General features: G+C 46.9%; 1 protein-coding gene across 1 annotated transcript; it reads left to right on the plus strand.

Moving 5' to 3' along the window:
• The first annotated feature begins 252 nt into the window (after positions 1-252).
• lrrc24 (leucine rich repeat containing 24) lies at positions 253-16,561 on the plus strand. Its single transcript, XM_067999445.1, has 4 exons — positions 253-407; positions 3,552-3,830; positions 10,763-10,931; positions 15,396-16,561. Exons 1-4 carry the CDS (start codon positions 258-260, stop codon positions 16,439-16,441), a joined length of 1,644 nt encoding a protein of 547 aa, XP_067855546.1. The 5' UTR covers positions 253-257; the 3' UTR covers positions 16,442-16,561.
• Positions 16,562-16,790: the final 229 nt, after the last annotated feature.

Raw genomic sequence — 16,790 nt, forward strand, 5'->3', positions numbered from 1 at the left:
GGTGTTTATGCTCCACATGAGCCTCATCCCACCCTATCAGCATATCCTTCTATTCCTTTCTCCCTCATGTTTTTATCTAGCTTCCCCTTAAATGCATCTATGCTATTCTCCTCAACCTTGTGGTAGTGAGTTCTCTGTGTAAAGAAATTCCTCCTGAATTCCCTATTGGATTTATTGGTGACTATCTTATATTTATGGCCCCGATCGAGGTGTTATTTGGTCTATTTATTTACGCACAGGTTGTCCACTCTGACCTGATGGACTTCATCGCCACATTTGTAATACTCAGCGTCCAGGTGCTTATGTCCCAGGGCTGTCTGGCTGGATGTCGATGCTACAGTACAACGGTGGAATGTGGATCTCTGGGATTGACAAGTGTACCGTCCAACATCCCTACTTTCACCCAGGTAATGTCATAAGCTGATTTCTATTGGTGCAGAAATTCCAGCAGTACTGTACCATGTGAACATAAGAACATAAGAAATAGGAGCAGGAGTAGGCCAATCGGCCCCTCGAGCCTGCTCCGCCATTCAATAAGATCATGGCTGATCTGATCCTAACCTCAAATCTAAATTCATGTCCAATTTCCTGCCCACTCCCCGTAACCCCTAATTCCTTTACTTCTAGGAAACTGTCTATTTCTGTTTTAAATTTATCTAATGATGTAGCTTCCACAGCTTCTTGGGGCAGCAAATTCCACAGACCTACCACCCTCTGAGTGAAGAAGTTTCTCCTCATCTCAGTTTTGAAAGAGCAGCCTCTTGCTCGTGGTACGTGATGTAGAAGGTCATTTTTAATGAGTCAGTAACTAGGGGCTATAAATTTAAATTCATCACCACAATTTAAAAAAAACAAAGGGAGGGGTTAGGAGAATTATTTTAATGCAGTGCGGTTACGACCTGGATTGCCTGACCAGAAACAGTGGTGGAAGCAGAATCTATAGTACCTTATATAAAAAAAAAACTTGCATTTATATAGCGCCTTTCACAACCTCAGGACGTCTCAAAGCCCTTTACAGCCAATGAAACTTTTTTTTTTTAAGTGTAGTCACTATTGTAATGGAGAAAACGCAGCAGTCAATCTGCACACAGCAAGGTCCCACCAACAGCAAATACATAAATGACCAGATAATCTGTTTTTAGTGCTGTTGCTTGAGAGATAAATATTGGCCAGGACACCGAGGAGAACTTCCCTACTTTTCTTTGAATTAGTGCCATTGGATCTTTTACGTCCACCTGAGAGGGCAGACAGGGCCTTGGTTTAACGTCTCACCTGAAAGACTCCACCTCCAACAGTGCAGCACTCCCTCAGTACTGCACTGGAATGTCAACCTAGATTATGTGCTCAAGTCTCTGGACTGGGGCTTGAATTCACAGCCTTCTGACTCAGAGGCGAGAGTGCTACTGACTGAACCACAGCTGAGAAATGGTAGTGGATAAATATTTGAAAAACAAAAATGTGGGCAGGGGAATGGGATTAAGTGGATAGCTCTGTCAGAAAGCTGGCAGAGGCATGATGGGCTGAATGGCCTCCTTCTTTGCTATGAAACCAGTTGACGAGCTGAAGGTGCCTCATCTCGGTGAAGTGCTGTTTCAGTCCTCCTTCCGTTACGAGAGGAGAATTCACGTGGTGGCATGTAATACATTTTAGTAGCCAATATAAGGAGTATGGGTTCCCTGTTACAATCCCTGGGTTATGCTGTTGTTTAACTGGATATTGGGAAGAAAAGGGTGCACTCCAGATTGTGGAGGACTTGAGGTCAGCTTATGGGAGTGGCCAGTGAGGCTGAACCCGAGTGAATATCTAGCGCCAAAACCCAAAGGTTGTGATGAGGGTGCAGATAAGTCACATTGTTAGAACGGAGTAGAAGAAACTTTATTTATTTTTATTTCTCCTTGGGATGTGGGTGATGCTGTCAAGGCCGCATTTATCATCAATTCTTAGTTGTCCTGAGAAGGCAACTCTTCCACCACTGCTCTTCTGCAAACGGCACTCGATGCTAGCTCAATTGTTAATTTTAAATCAGAGACTGATAGATTTCGGTTAACCAAAGGTATTAAGAGATATGGGGCTATGGCGGGTATATGGAGTTAGGTCACAGATCAGCCATGATCTCATTGAATGGCGGAACAGGCTCAAGGGGCTACATGGCGTCCTCCTTTTCCTATGTTCCTAAGGTGGTGGTGGGCCTTCTACTTGAAGCACTGTAGACCCTCTTGTGATGGTGGTGCTCCCAGGATATTGTGCCGTGCATCTAATTCAAACTGTACCTGTACTGAGGGTGCTTGGTGCAAAAAGATTGAGCATATTCCAGTTCCACACTGACACTGAATACAAAAAATAGCCTCTGAATATAGATTTGATGTTGATGCAATGTTTCGTACCTCGTGCTCTTTCCCTGCTTGTCCTACGCTCAGTCTCTCCCTGTTTCATGCTGTTTCTCTGCTGGTTCTGTTCTCTTTCCCTTTTTGTTCTGTGCGTGTTCTTTCTCTGCGTGTTCCACGCTCTGTCCCTGCTTGTTTTGATCTGAGTGCTCTGTTCCTGTTTCTTCTGTCCTCTTTGTCTGCTAGTTCATGGTGTTTTCTTGTTTGTTCCGTTCTCTTTCACTGTTTGTTTTGTGCTGTCTGCTCCTTCTTTTGAAGAGGAAAACTGTAGACTGCAGGAAGATATCAATGGACTGGTCAGGTGGGCAGAAAAGTGCCAAATGGAATTCAATCCGGAGAAGTGTGAGGTAAGGGAGGGCAAACAAGGCAAGGGAGTACACAATAAATGGGAGGATACTGAGGGATGTAGAAGAAGAGTACAAGTCCACAGATCCCTGAAGGTAGCAGGACAGGCAGATAAGGTCGTTAAAAAGGCATACGGAATGCTTTCCTTTATTAGCCGAGGCATAGAATATAAGAGCAGGGAGGTTATGCTGGAACTGTATGAAATATTGGCTAGTCCACAGCTTGCGTACTGCGTGCAGTTCTGGTCACCACATTACAGGAAAGATGTGATTGCACCAGAGAGGGTACAGAGGAGATTTATGAGGATGTTGCCAGGGCTGGAGAATTTTAGTTATGAGAAAAGATTGGGTAGGCTGGGGTTGTTTTCTTTGGAACAAAGGAGGCTGAGGGGTGATTTAATTGAGGTATATAAAATTATGAGGGGACCAGATAGAGTGGATAGGGAGGACCTATTTCCCTTAGCAGAGGGGTCAGTGACCAGGGGGCATAGGTTTAAAGTAATTGGTAGAAGGATTAGAGGGGAGCTGAGGAGGAATTTTTTCACCCAGGGGGTGGTGGGGGTCTGGAACTCACTGCCTTGAAAGGGTGGTCGAGGCAGAAACCCTCAACTCATTTAGAAAGTACTTGGATGTGCACTTGAAGTGCTGTAACCTACGGGGCTACGGACCAAGTGCTGGAAAGTGGGATTAAGCTGGATAGCTCTTTTCGGCCGGCTCGGACACAATGGGCCGAGTGGCCTCCTTCTATGCCATAACTTTCTCCGATTCTATGATTCTTTGTCTGCCTCAGTAGCCTCATAGGGTTTTTGTTCGATTCCCTCAGACGATATTCCTGCAAGACAATGACATCACTCACATCAGCCAGCAAGACTTTTCCCATCTCTCCAAACTACAGAACCTCTACATTCAAAACAACAGCCTCACCACCATCGAGCCTGGCGCCCTGTCCAGTCAACGATCACTGGTGGAGCTAGCGCTGAATGGCAATCACATCAGACAGCTCAATCGCAGCATCTTCGAAGGGTTGGAGCACCTACGGGTCTTGTACTTGGCAGGCAACCCCATCACCCACCTGGCAGACTTCACCTTTCATGGACTTCAGGTACAAAGGGCGCAGAGCGGTGGGGAGTGTGCGCGCAGAGCGGCGGGGAGTGTGGGCGCCTGGCACTGAGCTATGGGGAGACTGGGCATTGTATGGAGGGATGATCAGCAACTTCCCCAGGAAGAGTAGGAAAATCAGCGGGAGGGATACCTGCCAGAGACTGGGAGCACGGTAAATGTTTTGGTGTCGGGACCTTTTGTTTCATGACCTTTTTTGGTTGAGAAACCTGGGCGAAGAGGGGAAGGACGGGGGGGAGAGGGGGGAGAAGGGCGGAGGCCAGCGGTGCAGAACACCACAGCTACCGAGAAGAGTAAAAGGGACATTGGAGTAAATGAAGAAGCAGTGGTTGATGACACTAAGCTCGGGTTTTTAAGAGCCTGACGATCATAGGAGGAAGAGAAAATATTCAGAGCACCCGTGGACTACAGTAATATCAATAAAATTATGATTTGCCCCTCCCCAAAAGATTGGCCGTGGCCAGGAACAGGCCCCTGTGGGACCAGGCAGCTTTGAGTTCATATCCTACCATTACACAGTGCCAGACGGTACTTGCTGAGCCGACAAAGTAACCATTCTGCCATGGCCCATGGTCCCAAGTCATTAGCCATAGGGCGGTAGTTACCGCTTAAGAGAGAAAGAAAGATAGTGCCTTTCACGACCTCAGGAAGAGTAGTCACTGTTATAATGTAGGAAACGCTGCAGCCAATTTGCGCACAGCAAGATCCCACAAACAGTAATTTGATAATGACCAGATAATGTGTTTTTTTTAGTGATGTTAGTTGAGGAATAAATATTGGCCCAGGACACTGGGGAGAACTCTCCTGCTCTTCTTCTTCGAATAGTGCCGTGGGATCTTTCAGGGGCCTCGTTTTAACATCTCATCTGAAAGATGGCACCTCCGACAGTGCAGTTCTCCCTTCAGGGAGTGTCAGCCTGGATTATGTGCTCAAGTCTCTGGAGTGGGACTCAAACCCACAACCTTCTGACTTCGGGGCGAGAGTGCTGCCCACTGAACCACGGCTGAAACAAAGAAGCATGTTCACCAGATGGAGTCACTTGAGGCACTGAACCCCTCAGGAAACGGGAGCACCGGTTTCACAGCAGCGACTGCTCCGGCCTCTCTTAAATTGGGAGGGGGGGGAGGAGGAGAATTTTAGTGGCCGTGAAAAATAGGAGTGTCGGTGCTGGAGGATGAAACATTTTCCAAGTTTTTGTACCCCCTGCCCTCCCACCCCATGTCAGCATCAAGCACTTCCAGATCAGGCAAGCACCGTAAAGCTCCTTGTAAAGGTATGGAATATAAAAGCCAAGAGGTAAAGTTAGCCTCTGTAGAACTTTAATGAGACCTCAGTTAGAGTACATAAGAACATAAGAAATAGGAGCAGGAGTAGGCCAATCGGTCCCTCGAGCCTGCTCCGCCATTCAATAAGATCATGGCTGATCTGATCCTAACCTCAAATCTAAATTCATGTCCAATTTCCTGCCCGCTCCCCGTAACCCCTAATTCCCTTCACTTCTAGGAAACTGTCTATTGCTGTTTTAAATTTATTTAATGATGTAGCTTCCACAGCTTCCTGGGGCAGCAAATTCCACAGACCTACTACCCTCTGAGTGAAGAAGTTTCCCTTCATCTCAGTTTTGAAGGAGCAGCCCCTTATTCTAAGATTATGCCCCCTAGTTCTAGTTTCACCCATCCTTGGGAACATCCTCACCGCATCCACCCGATCAAGCCCCTTCACAATCTTATATGTTTCAATAAGATCGCCTCTCATTCTTCTGAACTCCAATGAGTAGAGTCCCAATCTAATCAAGCTCTCCTCATATGTCTGCCCCCTCATCCGGGATTAACCGAGTGAACCTTCTTTGTACTGCCTCGAGAGCAAGTATGTCTTTTCTTAAGTTTGGAGACCAAAACTGTATGCAGTATTCCAGGTGCGGTCTCACCAATACCTTATATAACTGCAGCAATACCTCCCTGTTTTTATACTCTATCCCCCTGGCAATAAAAGCCAACATTTCGTTGGCCTTCTTGATCACCTGCTGCACCTGCAAACTAACTTTTTAATTTTCTTGCACTAGGACCCCCAGATCCCTTTGTACTGCAGTACTTTCCAGTCTCTTGCCATTAAGATAATAACTTGTTCTCTGATTTTCCTGCCAAAGTGCATAACCTCACATTTTCCAATATTGTATTGCATCTGCCAAATCTCTGCCCACTCACCCAGCCTGTCTATATCCCCTTGTAGGTTTTTTATGTCCTCCTCACTCTCTACTTTCCCTCCCATCTTTGTGTCATCTGCAAACTCTGATATGTTACACTCGGTCCCCTCCTCCAAATCATTAATATAGATTGTAAAGAGTTGGGGACCCAGCACCAACCCCTGCGGAACACCACTGGCTACTGGTTGCCAGTCCGAGAATGTACCATTTATCCCAACTCTCTGCTTCCTGTTAGATAACCAATCCTCCACCCATGCCAGAATATTACCCCCAATCCAGTGATTCTTTATCTTGAGCAATAATCTTTTATGTGGCACCTTGTCGAATGCCTTCTGGAAGTCTGAATACACTATGTCCACTGGTTCCCCTTTATCCACCCTGTACGTTATGTCCTCAAAGAACTCAAGCAAATTTGTCAGACATGACTTCCCCCTCGTAAAGCCATGCTGACTTTGTCCTATTAAATTATGTTTATCCAAATGTTCTGCTACTGTCTCCTTAATAATAGACTCCCAAATTTTACCCACCACAGATGTTAGGCTAACTGGTCTATAATTTCCAGCCTTCTGCCTACTACCCTTTTAAAATAAGGGTGTTACATTAGCAGTTTTCCAATCTGTCGGGACCTTTGCCGAGTCCAGAGAATTTTGGAAAATTATTACCAAAGCATCCACAATCCCCACTGCCACTTCCCTCAAGACCCTCGGATGTAAGCCATCAGGTCCAGGGGATTTATCCACCTTGAGTCCCATTAATTTACTGAGTACCAATTCCTTAGTGATTTTAATCGTATTTAGCTCCTCCCCCCCCCCCCCCCCCCCAGAGCCCCTGTTTGTCCAGTGTTGGGATATTCTTAGTGTCCTCTACCGTAAAGACTGAAACAAAATATTTGTTCAGCATTTTTGCCATCTCCATGTTTCCCACCATTAATTTCCTGGTCTCATCCTCTAAGGGACCTACTTTTGCCTTAGCCACCCTTTTTCTTTTTATATAACTATAGAATCTCTTGCTATCTGTTTTTATATTTTTTGCTAATTTATTAGTAGTGTGTACAGTATTAGGCTCTAAACTATGGAAAGGGTATTGAGGCTTTAGAAAGAGTACAAGGCATCCTGAGGATGCTGCCTGGTATGAGGACATACAAATACGTAGAAAGACTTGAAAATCTACGCATCGGTTTTACAACTTACCCATGTGCCTTAGCTACAACCACACGAGCGCCCCGTAATGGACCAGTGTGACATTGCTCCATTTCCTGGACAATCTCCTGAGGTGATCGTATGAGAGAATTATGGAAGGATGGGTCAGGGTGGGTAGGAACAGACTGTTTCCAGTAGTTGAGGGGTCAAGAACAAGCGTTCATAGATACAAGATTAAATGTACGAGATTTACAACAGAGGCCCGGCGTAACCTCTTCACACAGAGAGTTGTGAGGCTGCGGAATTCACTTCCAGGGTTAGTGGTTGAGGCAGAAACTACGTCAACGTTCAAGATTAGATTGGAGAGGTGGACGAAGGAAAAAGAGATAAAGGGATATGGGAACAGGGCGGGTAAACGTGATTAGGACTATTTGATCATATCGAGGGTAAACTGCAACATGGACTGAATCATGGAATAGAATCACAGAAAATTTACGGCACAGAAGGAGGCCACTCAGCCCATCATGTCCACGCCGGCCGAAAATGAGCCACCCAGCCTAATCCCGCTTTCCAGCACTTGGTCCGTAGCCTTGTAGGTCACTGCTCTTCAGGTGCACATCCAGGTACTTTTTAAAGATGATGAGGGTTTCTGCCTCCACCACCCTTTCAGGCAGTGAGTTCCAGACCGCCACTGCTGTCTGGGTGAAAAAATTTTTCCTCGGCTCCCCTCTAATCCTTCTACCAATTACTTTTAATCTGTGCCCCCTGGTTATTGACAGCTCTGCTAAGGGAAATAGGTCTTCCCTACCCACTCTATCTAGGCCCTTCATAATTTTGTACACCTCAATTAAATCACCCCTCAGCCTCCTATGTTCCAAATCGAACAACCCCAGCCTATCCAATCTTTCCTCATCGCTAAAATTCTCCAGTCCTGGCAACATTCTCATAAATCTCCTCTGTACCTTCTCTAGTGCAATTACATCTTTCCTGTAATGTGGTGACCAGAACTGTACACAGTACTCAAGTTGTGGCCTAACCAGTGTTTTATACAGTTCCAGCATAACCTCCTTGCTCTTATATTCCATGCCTCGGCTAATAAAGGAAAGGATTGATTGGGCTGAATGGCCTGTTTCTTTGTTGTAACTTCAGTGTATTTCTATGTATTCTGCCCCTACCCGCATATGTACCAGTGTGACATTGCTCCATTACCTGGACAATTTCCAAATAATTTGAAATTGTTTTTTGTGCTGAGAGATTTTTCAATTATCCAATAATTTTAATTAAGCAAAGTAAATAACACAGCAAACTCTGAATGTAGTGCTAAAAAAAATTGAATTATCAGATCATTTAAATGAAGTGACTTTGAATTATGAGTAGACTGTTCTTCACCCTGTGGCCTCTTGAGTGAGAGTGCCATCAGCGCTGAACCTGCCCTGAAATGGGGGGAGGATAGTTTTTTGTGATATGGGCTCACACCCACAAGGAACTGGGTGGAGGCCACCTCACGTTCATTTCACGTTTGACAGGTGACTTTCATCCTGCTGGTCTGGGATAGAATTAAATGCACCTCTCAAAGGTGAAAGGTCAGCATGTTAACCCGTCTTTCAGATGAGACGTTAAATCAAGGCCCCATCTGCCCTTTCCGGTGGACGTAAAAGATCCCATGGCACTATTTCGAAGGAGAGATGGGGGGGGTTTCTTGTATCCTGGCTAATATTTATCCCTCAACCAACTTCAATAAAAAAAAAACTGATTATCTCATTGTGGGACCTTGCTGTGAGCGCATTGACTGCCGCGATTTCTACATTACAACAGTAACTACATTTCAAGAAAGTACTTAATTGGCTGTAAAGCATTTTAGGATGTTCTGAGGTTGTGAAGGCGCTATATAAATGCAAGTTGTTTGAGTGTTTGTTTAACCCAACGCCTGGCTCCCGGATTCGGTCTGGATCAGCCACTACTTTTATCCAATACCAAATCACTGACCACTCAGAACCGATACACCAAACTGAAAAGAAATCCGAGGGAGCGGTCTTCTGACCATTAGACCCGGAATATTGGGCCTCTGAGGCTTCTCTGGCCTGGGTGTCTTGGTGGATGTTCTCCCTTCCTGAAGCCAGTTATAGCTCTCCCACACGCTCCCCCCGTCCTTCAGCTGTGAACCAGCCTCCTCAGAGCAGACGAGGGATACAACCTTAAGGGTACGGTAGCGTAGCGGTTATGTTACTGAACTAATATTGCAGATATCGTGAGTCCAAATCCCACCATGGCAGTTTGAGAATTTGAATTCAGTTTTAAACAAAAAATCTGAAAGTAAATATTAGTTTAAAAAAAAAAGTGACTCTGGAGCTGTCAGATTTTCGTAAAAGCCCAACTGGTTCAATAATGTCCTTTTAGGGAAGGAAATCTATCATCGTTACCCGGTCTGGCCTATATGTGACTCCAGTCCCGCACCAACTTGGTTGACTCTTAGCTAGCCTCTGAAGTGGCCAAGCAAGCCACTCAGTTGTCTCACCACCTTCTCGGGGCAACAAGGGATGGGCAATAAATGCCGGCCTTGCCAGTGAAGCGCACGTCCCGAGAATCAATTTTTAAAAAAACCTGGGACCTTCCTGGTCAGTACGGCTCAATATTATTGAGCCCTGGTTAAAGCCATACTGTCGAAGATGGTTCCTCCCCGATTCCTTCTCATTCTCCTTGCACAGGTGACCTGCTCCCAGCCCCCAACCCCCTCCTCAAAGCACTGCTTCAAGATTTGGTGCTGATTCTTGGGCCTGACGGACAGCAGGAGATCGCTCCCTCAGCAGGTGGACCTGCATTCTTTTCAGTTCTGGGCACCTGTTCCGAGCCTTCATTTCTGAGGTGTCAGCTGTAGCTCAGTGGGTAGCCCTCTCGCCCCAGAGTCAGAAGGTGGTGGGTTCGTAGTCCCACTCCAGAGACTTGAGCATGCAATCCAGGCCGACACTCCCAGTGCAGTACCGAGGGAGCGCTGCACTGTCGGAGGTGCTGTATTTCGGACGAGATGTTAAACCGAGGCCCCGTCTGTCCCCTCAGGTGGACGGAAAAGATCCCACGGCCACTATTTCAAAGAAGAGCAGGGGAGTTCTCCCCAGTGCCCTGGCCAATATTTATCACTCAACCAACATCACTAAATATTAGATTATCTGGCCATTACGACATTGCTGTTTGTGGCAAATTGGCTGCTGCGTTGCCTAAATTTACAACAGTGACTACGCTTCAAAAAGTACTTCATTGGCTGTTAAGTGCTTTGGGAAGTCCCGAGGTGGTGAAAACCATTATATAAATGCAAGTTCGTTCATTCTTCTTTCTGTCCTCCATTAGCGCCTTCTCACATCAGCAAGGACTCAGTTTGTAAACTTGACGACTGGGAGTGGGGGAATAATGGGCAGGAACCCACACCCCACTCGCTGTGATGTAGCGGATTGGCCTCCAACTCTCCTGGTACCGCTGTCCTTGTGGGATAAAGTCAAAATGGTGACAGGAGGGGGAGATTATCTCAAGTGAACATAAGGACCAAGTATTTTTTTCAATGATAATACCTTTCGCTTTCAGAGGTTACAGGAACTGCATCTCCAGGAGAATAATTTGGAGTCCTTGGACGATCGTGCTTTCGTGGGGCTCTCCTCGCTGGCCTTGCTGGATCTGAGCAGGAATCGCCTGCGCACTCTCAACCAGGCATCCATCCAACCCCTGAGGAGCCTCCAGGAGCTCAGACTAAACGGTGAGAAAATGGCGTCTGTGCCTCAAATTACAATGAGTTGTGGGTATTTCCAGTTATACTCCATGTGGGGTTTGAGGGGCTCTTTACAGTTGTACCATATGGGACAGAGGGTTATACTACACAGGGACTGAGGCAGTGGGTTATTTACAGTTATACCCTATACAGAGACTGAGAGGTAGTGGGTTATTTACAGTTTGCCCCTCAGTCCCTGTGTGGGGTATGTGGGTTATTTACAGGGACTGAGGTAGTAGGTTATTTACAGTTATACCACACACACGGACTGAGGTAGTGGGTTATTTACAGTTTTACCCCACAGGGACTGAGGCAGTGGGTTATTTACAGTTATACCACACATGGGGACTGAGAGGTGGTGGGTTATTTACAGTTTGCCCCTCAGTCCCTGTGTGGGGTATGTGGGTTATTTACAGTTTTACCCCACAGGGACTGAGGCAGTGGGTTATTTAGTTATACCCTATACAGAGACTGAGAGGTAGTGGGTTATTTACAGTTTGCCCCTCAGTCCCTGTGTGGGGTATGTGGGTTATTTACAGGGACTGAGGTAGTAGGTTATTTACAGTTATACCACACACAGGGACTGAGGTAGTGGGTTCTTTACAGTTTTACCCCACAGGGACTGAGGCAATGGGTTATTTACAGTTATACCACACATGGGGACTGAGAGGCAATAGGTTATTTACAGTTATACCACACAGGGTCTGAAGGACAGTGGGTTATTTACAGTTATACCCTACACAGGGTCTGAAGGACAGTGGGTTATTTACAATTAAAGCCCCAATACTAACATTCTCCAGGGGAACTTGCAAAGGATTTCCACTCTGGAAATATCAGGACCAAACTGTTCCAGGCTAAAAATTACTGCAGTATTTCTTTACATTTAAATCAAATATACTGGAGTTTAGGAAAAAGGCAGTAAGTATAAGCTAATAGACAGATGCTTCAATAATGTCTAACAAGGGACGTTCACTTTATAAACTCTTTCTTCAGCAGGATATTGACTGAGTAGAATAGTCTTTTGATGAAGATGTAGAGCTTTTATTGGTGCATAATGTTTTCACATGGTGATGTGAACCTCCAATTCCTGTCCCCTACACACAACATGGATGTTTATTGACTAATCTCCAGGACCCAGAGAAAAATCTGCGGCCGGGAATTTCCTCTGTGCTATTTCCGCTCCGCCCCACCTCTGGCGAGATAAAGGCGATCGAATGGGAGATGTTCCGAGGAAATTAACCCCCCTCTCGATTCTGGAAATACATCGATTGTCTCCTAAACCCATTTACACTGCCCACTTCAATGCCCTGCCCCAGCAACTAATTCCCAATTCAAATTCTCTTGGATTGGAAAAGTTCCTTCTTGATTTCTCTTCTTATTCCTAACTTCGTAATATTTAACTTGTGTCCCCTCCATGGACTTGCCCCTCCCTATTTCTGTAACCTCCTCCATCCCTTCACTACAGTGAACAATTTGACTGGATCCACTTTGTCAGACATTTACGCAGGTAAACGGGGTTTCAGGCGGTGCAGGGACAGGAAATGTGGGTGTCGCTGACGAGGCCGGCATTTATCGCCCATCCCTAGTTGTTCTGAGAGGTGGTGGTGTGCTTTCTTATCCGCTGAGTCTGTGTGGCGCAGAGGTTTGATACGCATCTGGAGAACTTTGTTCAGTTCTGGACACTGCACTCCAGGAAGGATATATTGGCCTTGGAGTGGGTGCAGCACAGATTCACCAGAATGATACCGGGGCTAAAAGGGTTAAATTATGAGGACAGGTTGCATAGACTAGGCTTGATTTCCCTAGAGTATAGACGATTAAGGGGTGATCTAATTGAGGTGTTTAAGATGATTAAAGGATTTGACAGGGTAGATAGAAAGAAACTATTCCCTCTGGTGGGAGAGTCCAGAACAAGGGGGCAGAACCTTAAAATTAGAGCTAGGCCGTTCAGGGGTGATGTCAGAAAGCTCTTTTTCACACATAGGGTAGTGGAAATCTGGAACTCTCCCCCTCACAAAGCTGTTGAGGCTGGGGGTCAATTAAAAATTTCAGAACTGAGATCGATAGATTTTTGTTAGGTAAGGGTATTATGGGTTACGGAACCAAGGCAGGTAAATTGAGTTAAGATACAGATCAGCCATGATCTAATTGAATGGTGGAACAGGCTCAAGGGGCTGAATGGCCTCCTCCTGTTCCTATTTTAGTTGCTAAACCGCTTCAGAGGGCAGTTAAGAGTCAACCACCCTGGTGTGGGACAGGAGTCACATATATGCCCAGACCGGGTAAGGACGGCAGGTTTCCTTCCCTAAGGAAATTGGTGAATCAGTTGGGCTTTTATTGACAATCCAACAGCAAAAAAGATTTACTAGGATGCTACCGGGACTTGATGGTTTGACTTATAGGGAGAGGTTAGATAGACTGGGACTTTTTTCCCTGGAGAGTAGGAGGTTAAGGGGTGATCTTATAGAAGTCTATAAAATAATGAGGGACATAGATAAGGTAGATAGTCAAAATCTTTTCCCAAAGGTAGGGGAGTCTATAACAAGGGGACATAGATTTAAGGTGAGAGGGGAGAGATACAAAAGGGTCCAGAGGGGCAATTTTTTCACTCAAAGGGTGGTGAGTGTCTGGAACGAGCTGCCAGAGGCAGTCGTAGAGGCGGGTACAATTTTGTCTTTTAAAAAGCATTTGGACAGTTACATGGGTAAGATGGGCCAAGTGCAGGCAATTGGGACTAGCTTAGTGGTATAAACTGGGCGACATGGACATGTTGGGCCGAAGGGCCTGTTTCCATGTTGTAACTTCTATGATTCATGGTCACTTTTACTGATAACCGTTTTTAAAAATTTTTTAAACTGAATTCAAACTGCCTTGGTGGGATTTGAACTCACATTCCCTGGATTACCAGTCCAGGAACAACAACCACGACACTACCATACCTTAATGTGGCGGGCATAGTGGGGGATTAGGACTAACCGCTGGTGTGGAGAATAATCACCAACAGGGAGTGGGCCTGGAGAAGGAGCACACGGTCTCCGCAGGGACTGAGGGCGTCCTGGGCATGGGTTACAGTATTATTATTTAATTTTATAAGTTTCCTTTGTTTTACAGTTTAGTTTTCTATTAGTTGTGCTACTTTTAAAAGGGGGAACTTTTGTCAAGGTTTGTTTCGTTTGATAACATGGGAGGGAAACCCCAGTATCTCCTTATAGTTTATTATGAAAAGGCACAAACAGGGACTGGTCGGGGCAAAGGGACCTGTTTCCATGCTGTAATTTGTGAGTCATTCACTCCCTAATTGTGAAGACTTAGATGGAAATACGTAGAACATTCAGCACAGAAACAGGCCATTCGGCCCAACTAGTCCATGCCGGAGTTTATGCTCCATACGAGCTTCCTCCCTCCCTACTTCATTTAACCTTATCAGCATATCCTTCTATGCCTTTCTCCATTGTGTTTATCCAGCTTGCCCTTAAATGCATCTCTGCTGTTCACCTTAACCACTCATTGTGATAGCGAGTTCCACATTCTAACCACTCTCTGGTTAAAGAAGTTTCTCCTGAATTCCCTATTGGATTTATTAGTGATGATCTTGTATTTGTGGCCCCTAGTTTTAGACTCCCCCGCAGGTGGAAACATTTTCTCTACATCTACCCTATTAAACCCTTTCATAATCTTAACCTCAATCAGGTCACCCCACAGCCTTCTCTTTTCTAGAGAAAAGAGCCCCAGCCTATTCAATCTTTTCTGATAGATATAAACTCTCATTTCTGGTATCCTAGTAAATTTTTTTTGCACCTTCTCCAGTGCTTCTATATCCTTTTTATAATATGGAGACCAAAACTGTGCACAGTACGCTTAATGTGGTCTAACCAAGGTTCTATACAAGTTTAACATAACTTCTCTGCTTTTCAATTCTCTAGAAATGAACTCCAGTGCTTGATTTTGCTTTTTTTTAATGGTCTTATTATCCTGGATCGCTATTTTTAGTGATTTGTGTATCTGTACCCCCAGATCTCTCTGCTCCTCGACCCCATTTAATTCTTATTATCCAAGCAACATTTGGCCCCCTTATTCTTTCTACCAAAATGTAATACCTCACACTTATCTATATTGAAGTTCACTTTTGTAAACAATTTTACAACACCAAGTTATAGTCCAGCAATTTTATTTTAAATTCACAAGCTTTCGGAGGCTTCCTCCTTCGTCAGGTTCACCTGAGGAAGGAGGAAGTCTCCGAAAGCTTGTGAATTTAAAATAAAATTGCTGGACTATAACTTGGTGTTGTAAAATTGTTTACAATTGTCAACCCCAGTCCATCACCGGCATCTCCACATCAGAAGTTCACTTTGACTTTAGTTTAGTTTAGTCGCCTTGTTCTGAAGAAAAGACAGTCACAGGGCGATGGAGACGGTGTTTAATGGCTTCCCTTGTTTCTCTGCCCCGTTGCAGGTAACCCGTGGCGATGTGACTGTGCGCTGCACTGGCTGAGGGCCTGGATAATCCAAGGAGGCCGCCGGCTCCTGCTGGGCAAGAGGGTCGTGTGCGCGGAGCCGCCGCGCCTGGCCGGCCAGAGCCTGCCGGATGTCCCCGGCAACAGCCTGATCTGTATCCCGCCGGTGGTGCAGGTGGACCGCAGCGAGCTGGCGGCACGGCTGGGGGATGACCTGCGGATCACCTGCCGGGCCTCGGGTTACCCGCAGCCGGCGGTGGGCTGGAGGAAGGTGAGCCAGGCCAGAGCGGGGGCGGCGGTGGGAGGAGGAGGAGGAGGAGGAGGCCCGGCCCAGGCAGCCGCCAGATCCTTGGGCCCCCGGTCGGAGGCCGCGGAGCTGCCGCAGTCCTCCCCGGAGGCCGGGGGCGCCGGCGGGACGCTGTCCCTCCGCAACGTGACGGCGTCCCAGGCGGGGAAGTACGAGTGCGAGGCCCGCAACCCCGGCGGGATGGCAGCTGCGGCCTTTTACCTGTCGGTCAACCTGTCGAGCCTGAGGCGGCCCGAGCCGGGCCTGAGCCAGGAGCCGCTGTACGAGAGCGTGGACCGCATGGACTTCGCTGCCCTGGGCACCGCCACCCAGACCGGCATCGCCGTGGGGATCTCGCTGCTGGCCCTCACCGCCCTGCTGCTGGTGGCGGTAATCTGCCGACGGAGGAAGGCCGAGCGGGAGGAGGAGGAGGACGGGGACCGGGAGGAGGAGGAGGAGGAGAGCGGCCTTTATCTCAACGACTACTCGGACGGGCCCACCACCTTCGCCCAGCTGGAGGAGTACCGCGACGGCACAGGCCGCGAGATGTTCGTCATCGACCGGAGCAAGAGGGACTTCCGCACCTACAAGGACACGGCCGAGCTGGGCAAACTGCTCCAGCCAGGGCCCCTGCAGGACCAGGCCACCCAGACGGCAGAGGCCGAGGAGGACAGGCTGCGCAGGCCAGACGACGGGGAGGTTTTTGAGAACCGCGGCCTGGTGTTCAAGCAGGAGATCGAGTATGAAATCCACTGCTGAGAGGGGCAGGGGGAGGATGGAAAGTTCTAGATCAACCTTAATTCCATTGGGATTGAGCAAACATAATCCAGGTTGACACTCCCGTACTGAGGGAGTGCTGCACTGTTGGTGGAGCCGTCTTTTGGGTGAGATGTTGAACCGAGGCCCCATCTGCCCTCTCGGGTGGACGTAAAAGATCCCACCTGCACTATTTCGAAGAAGAGCAGCGGAGTTCTCCCTGGTGTCCTGGCCAATAATTATCCTTCAATCAACATTACTAAAAACAGATTATCTGGTCATTATCACATTGCTGTTTGTGGGATCTTGCTGTGCGCTAGTTGGCTGCTGCTTTTCCTACATTTCAACAGTG

This window comes from Heptranchias perlo, chromosome 2, assembly GCF_035084215.1.
Source record: "Heptranchias perlo isolate sHepPer1 chromosome 2, sHepPer1.hap1, whole genome shotgun sequence".
In the NCBI taxonomy this organism is placed as follows: domain Eukaryota; kingdom Metazoa; phylum Chordata; class Chondrichthyes; order Hexanchiformes; family Hexanchidae; genus Heptranchias; species Heptranchias perlo.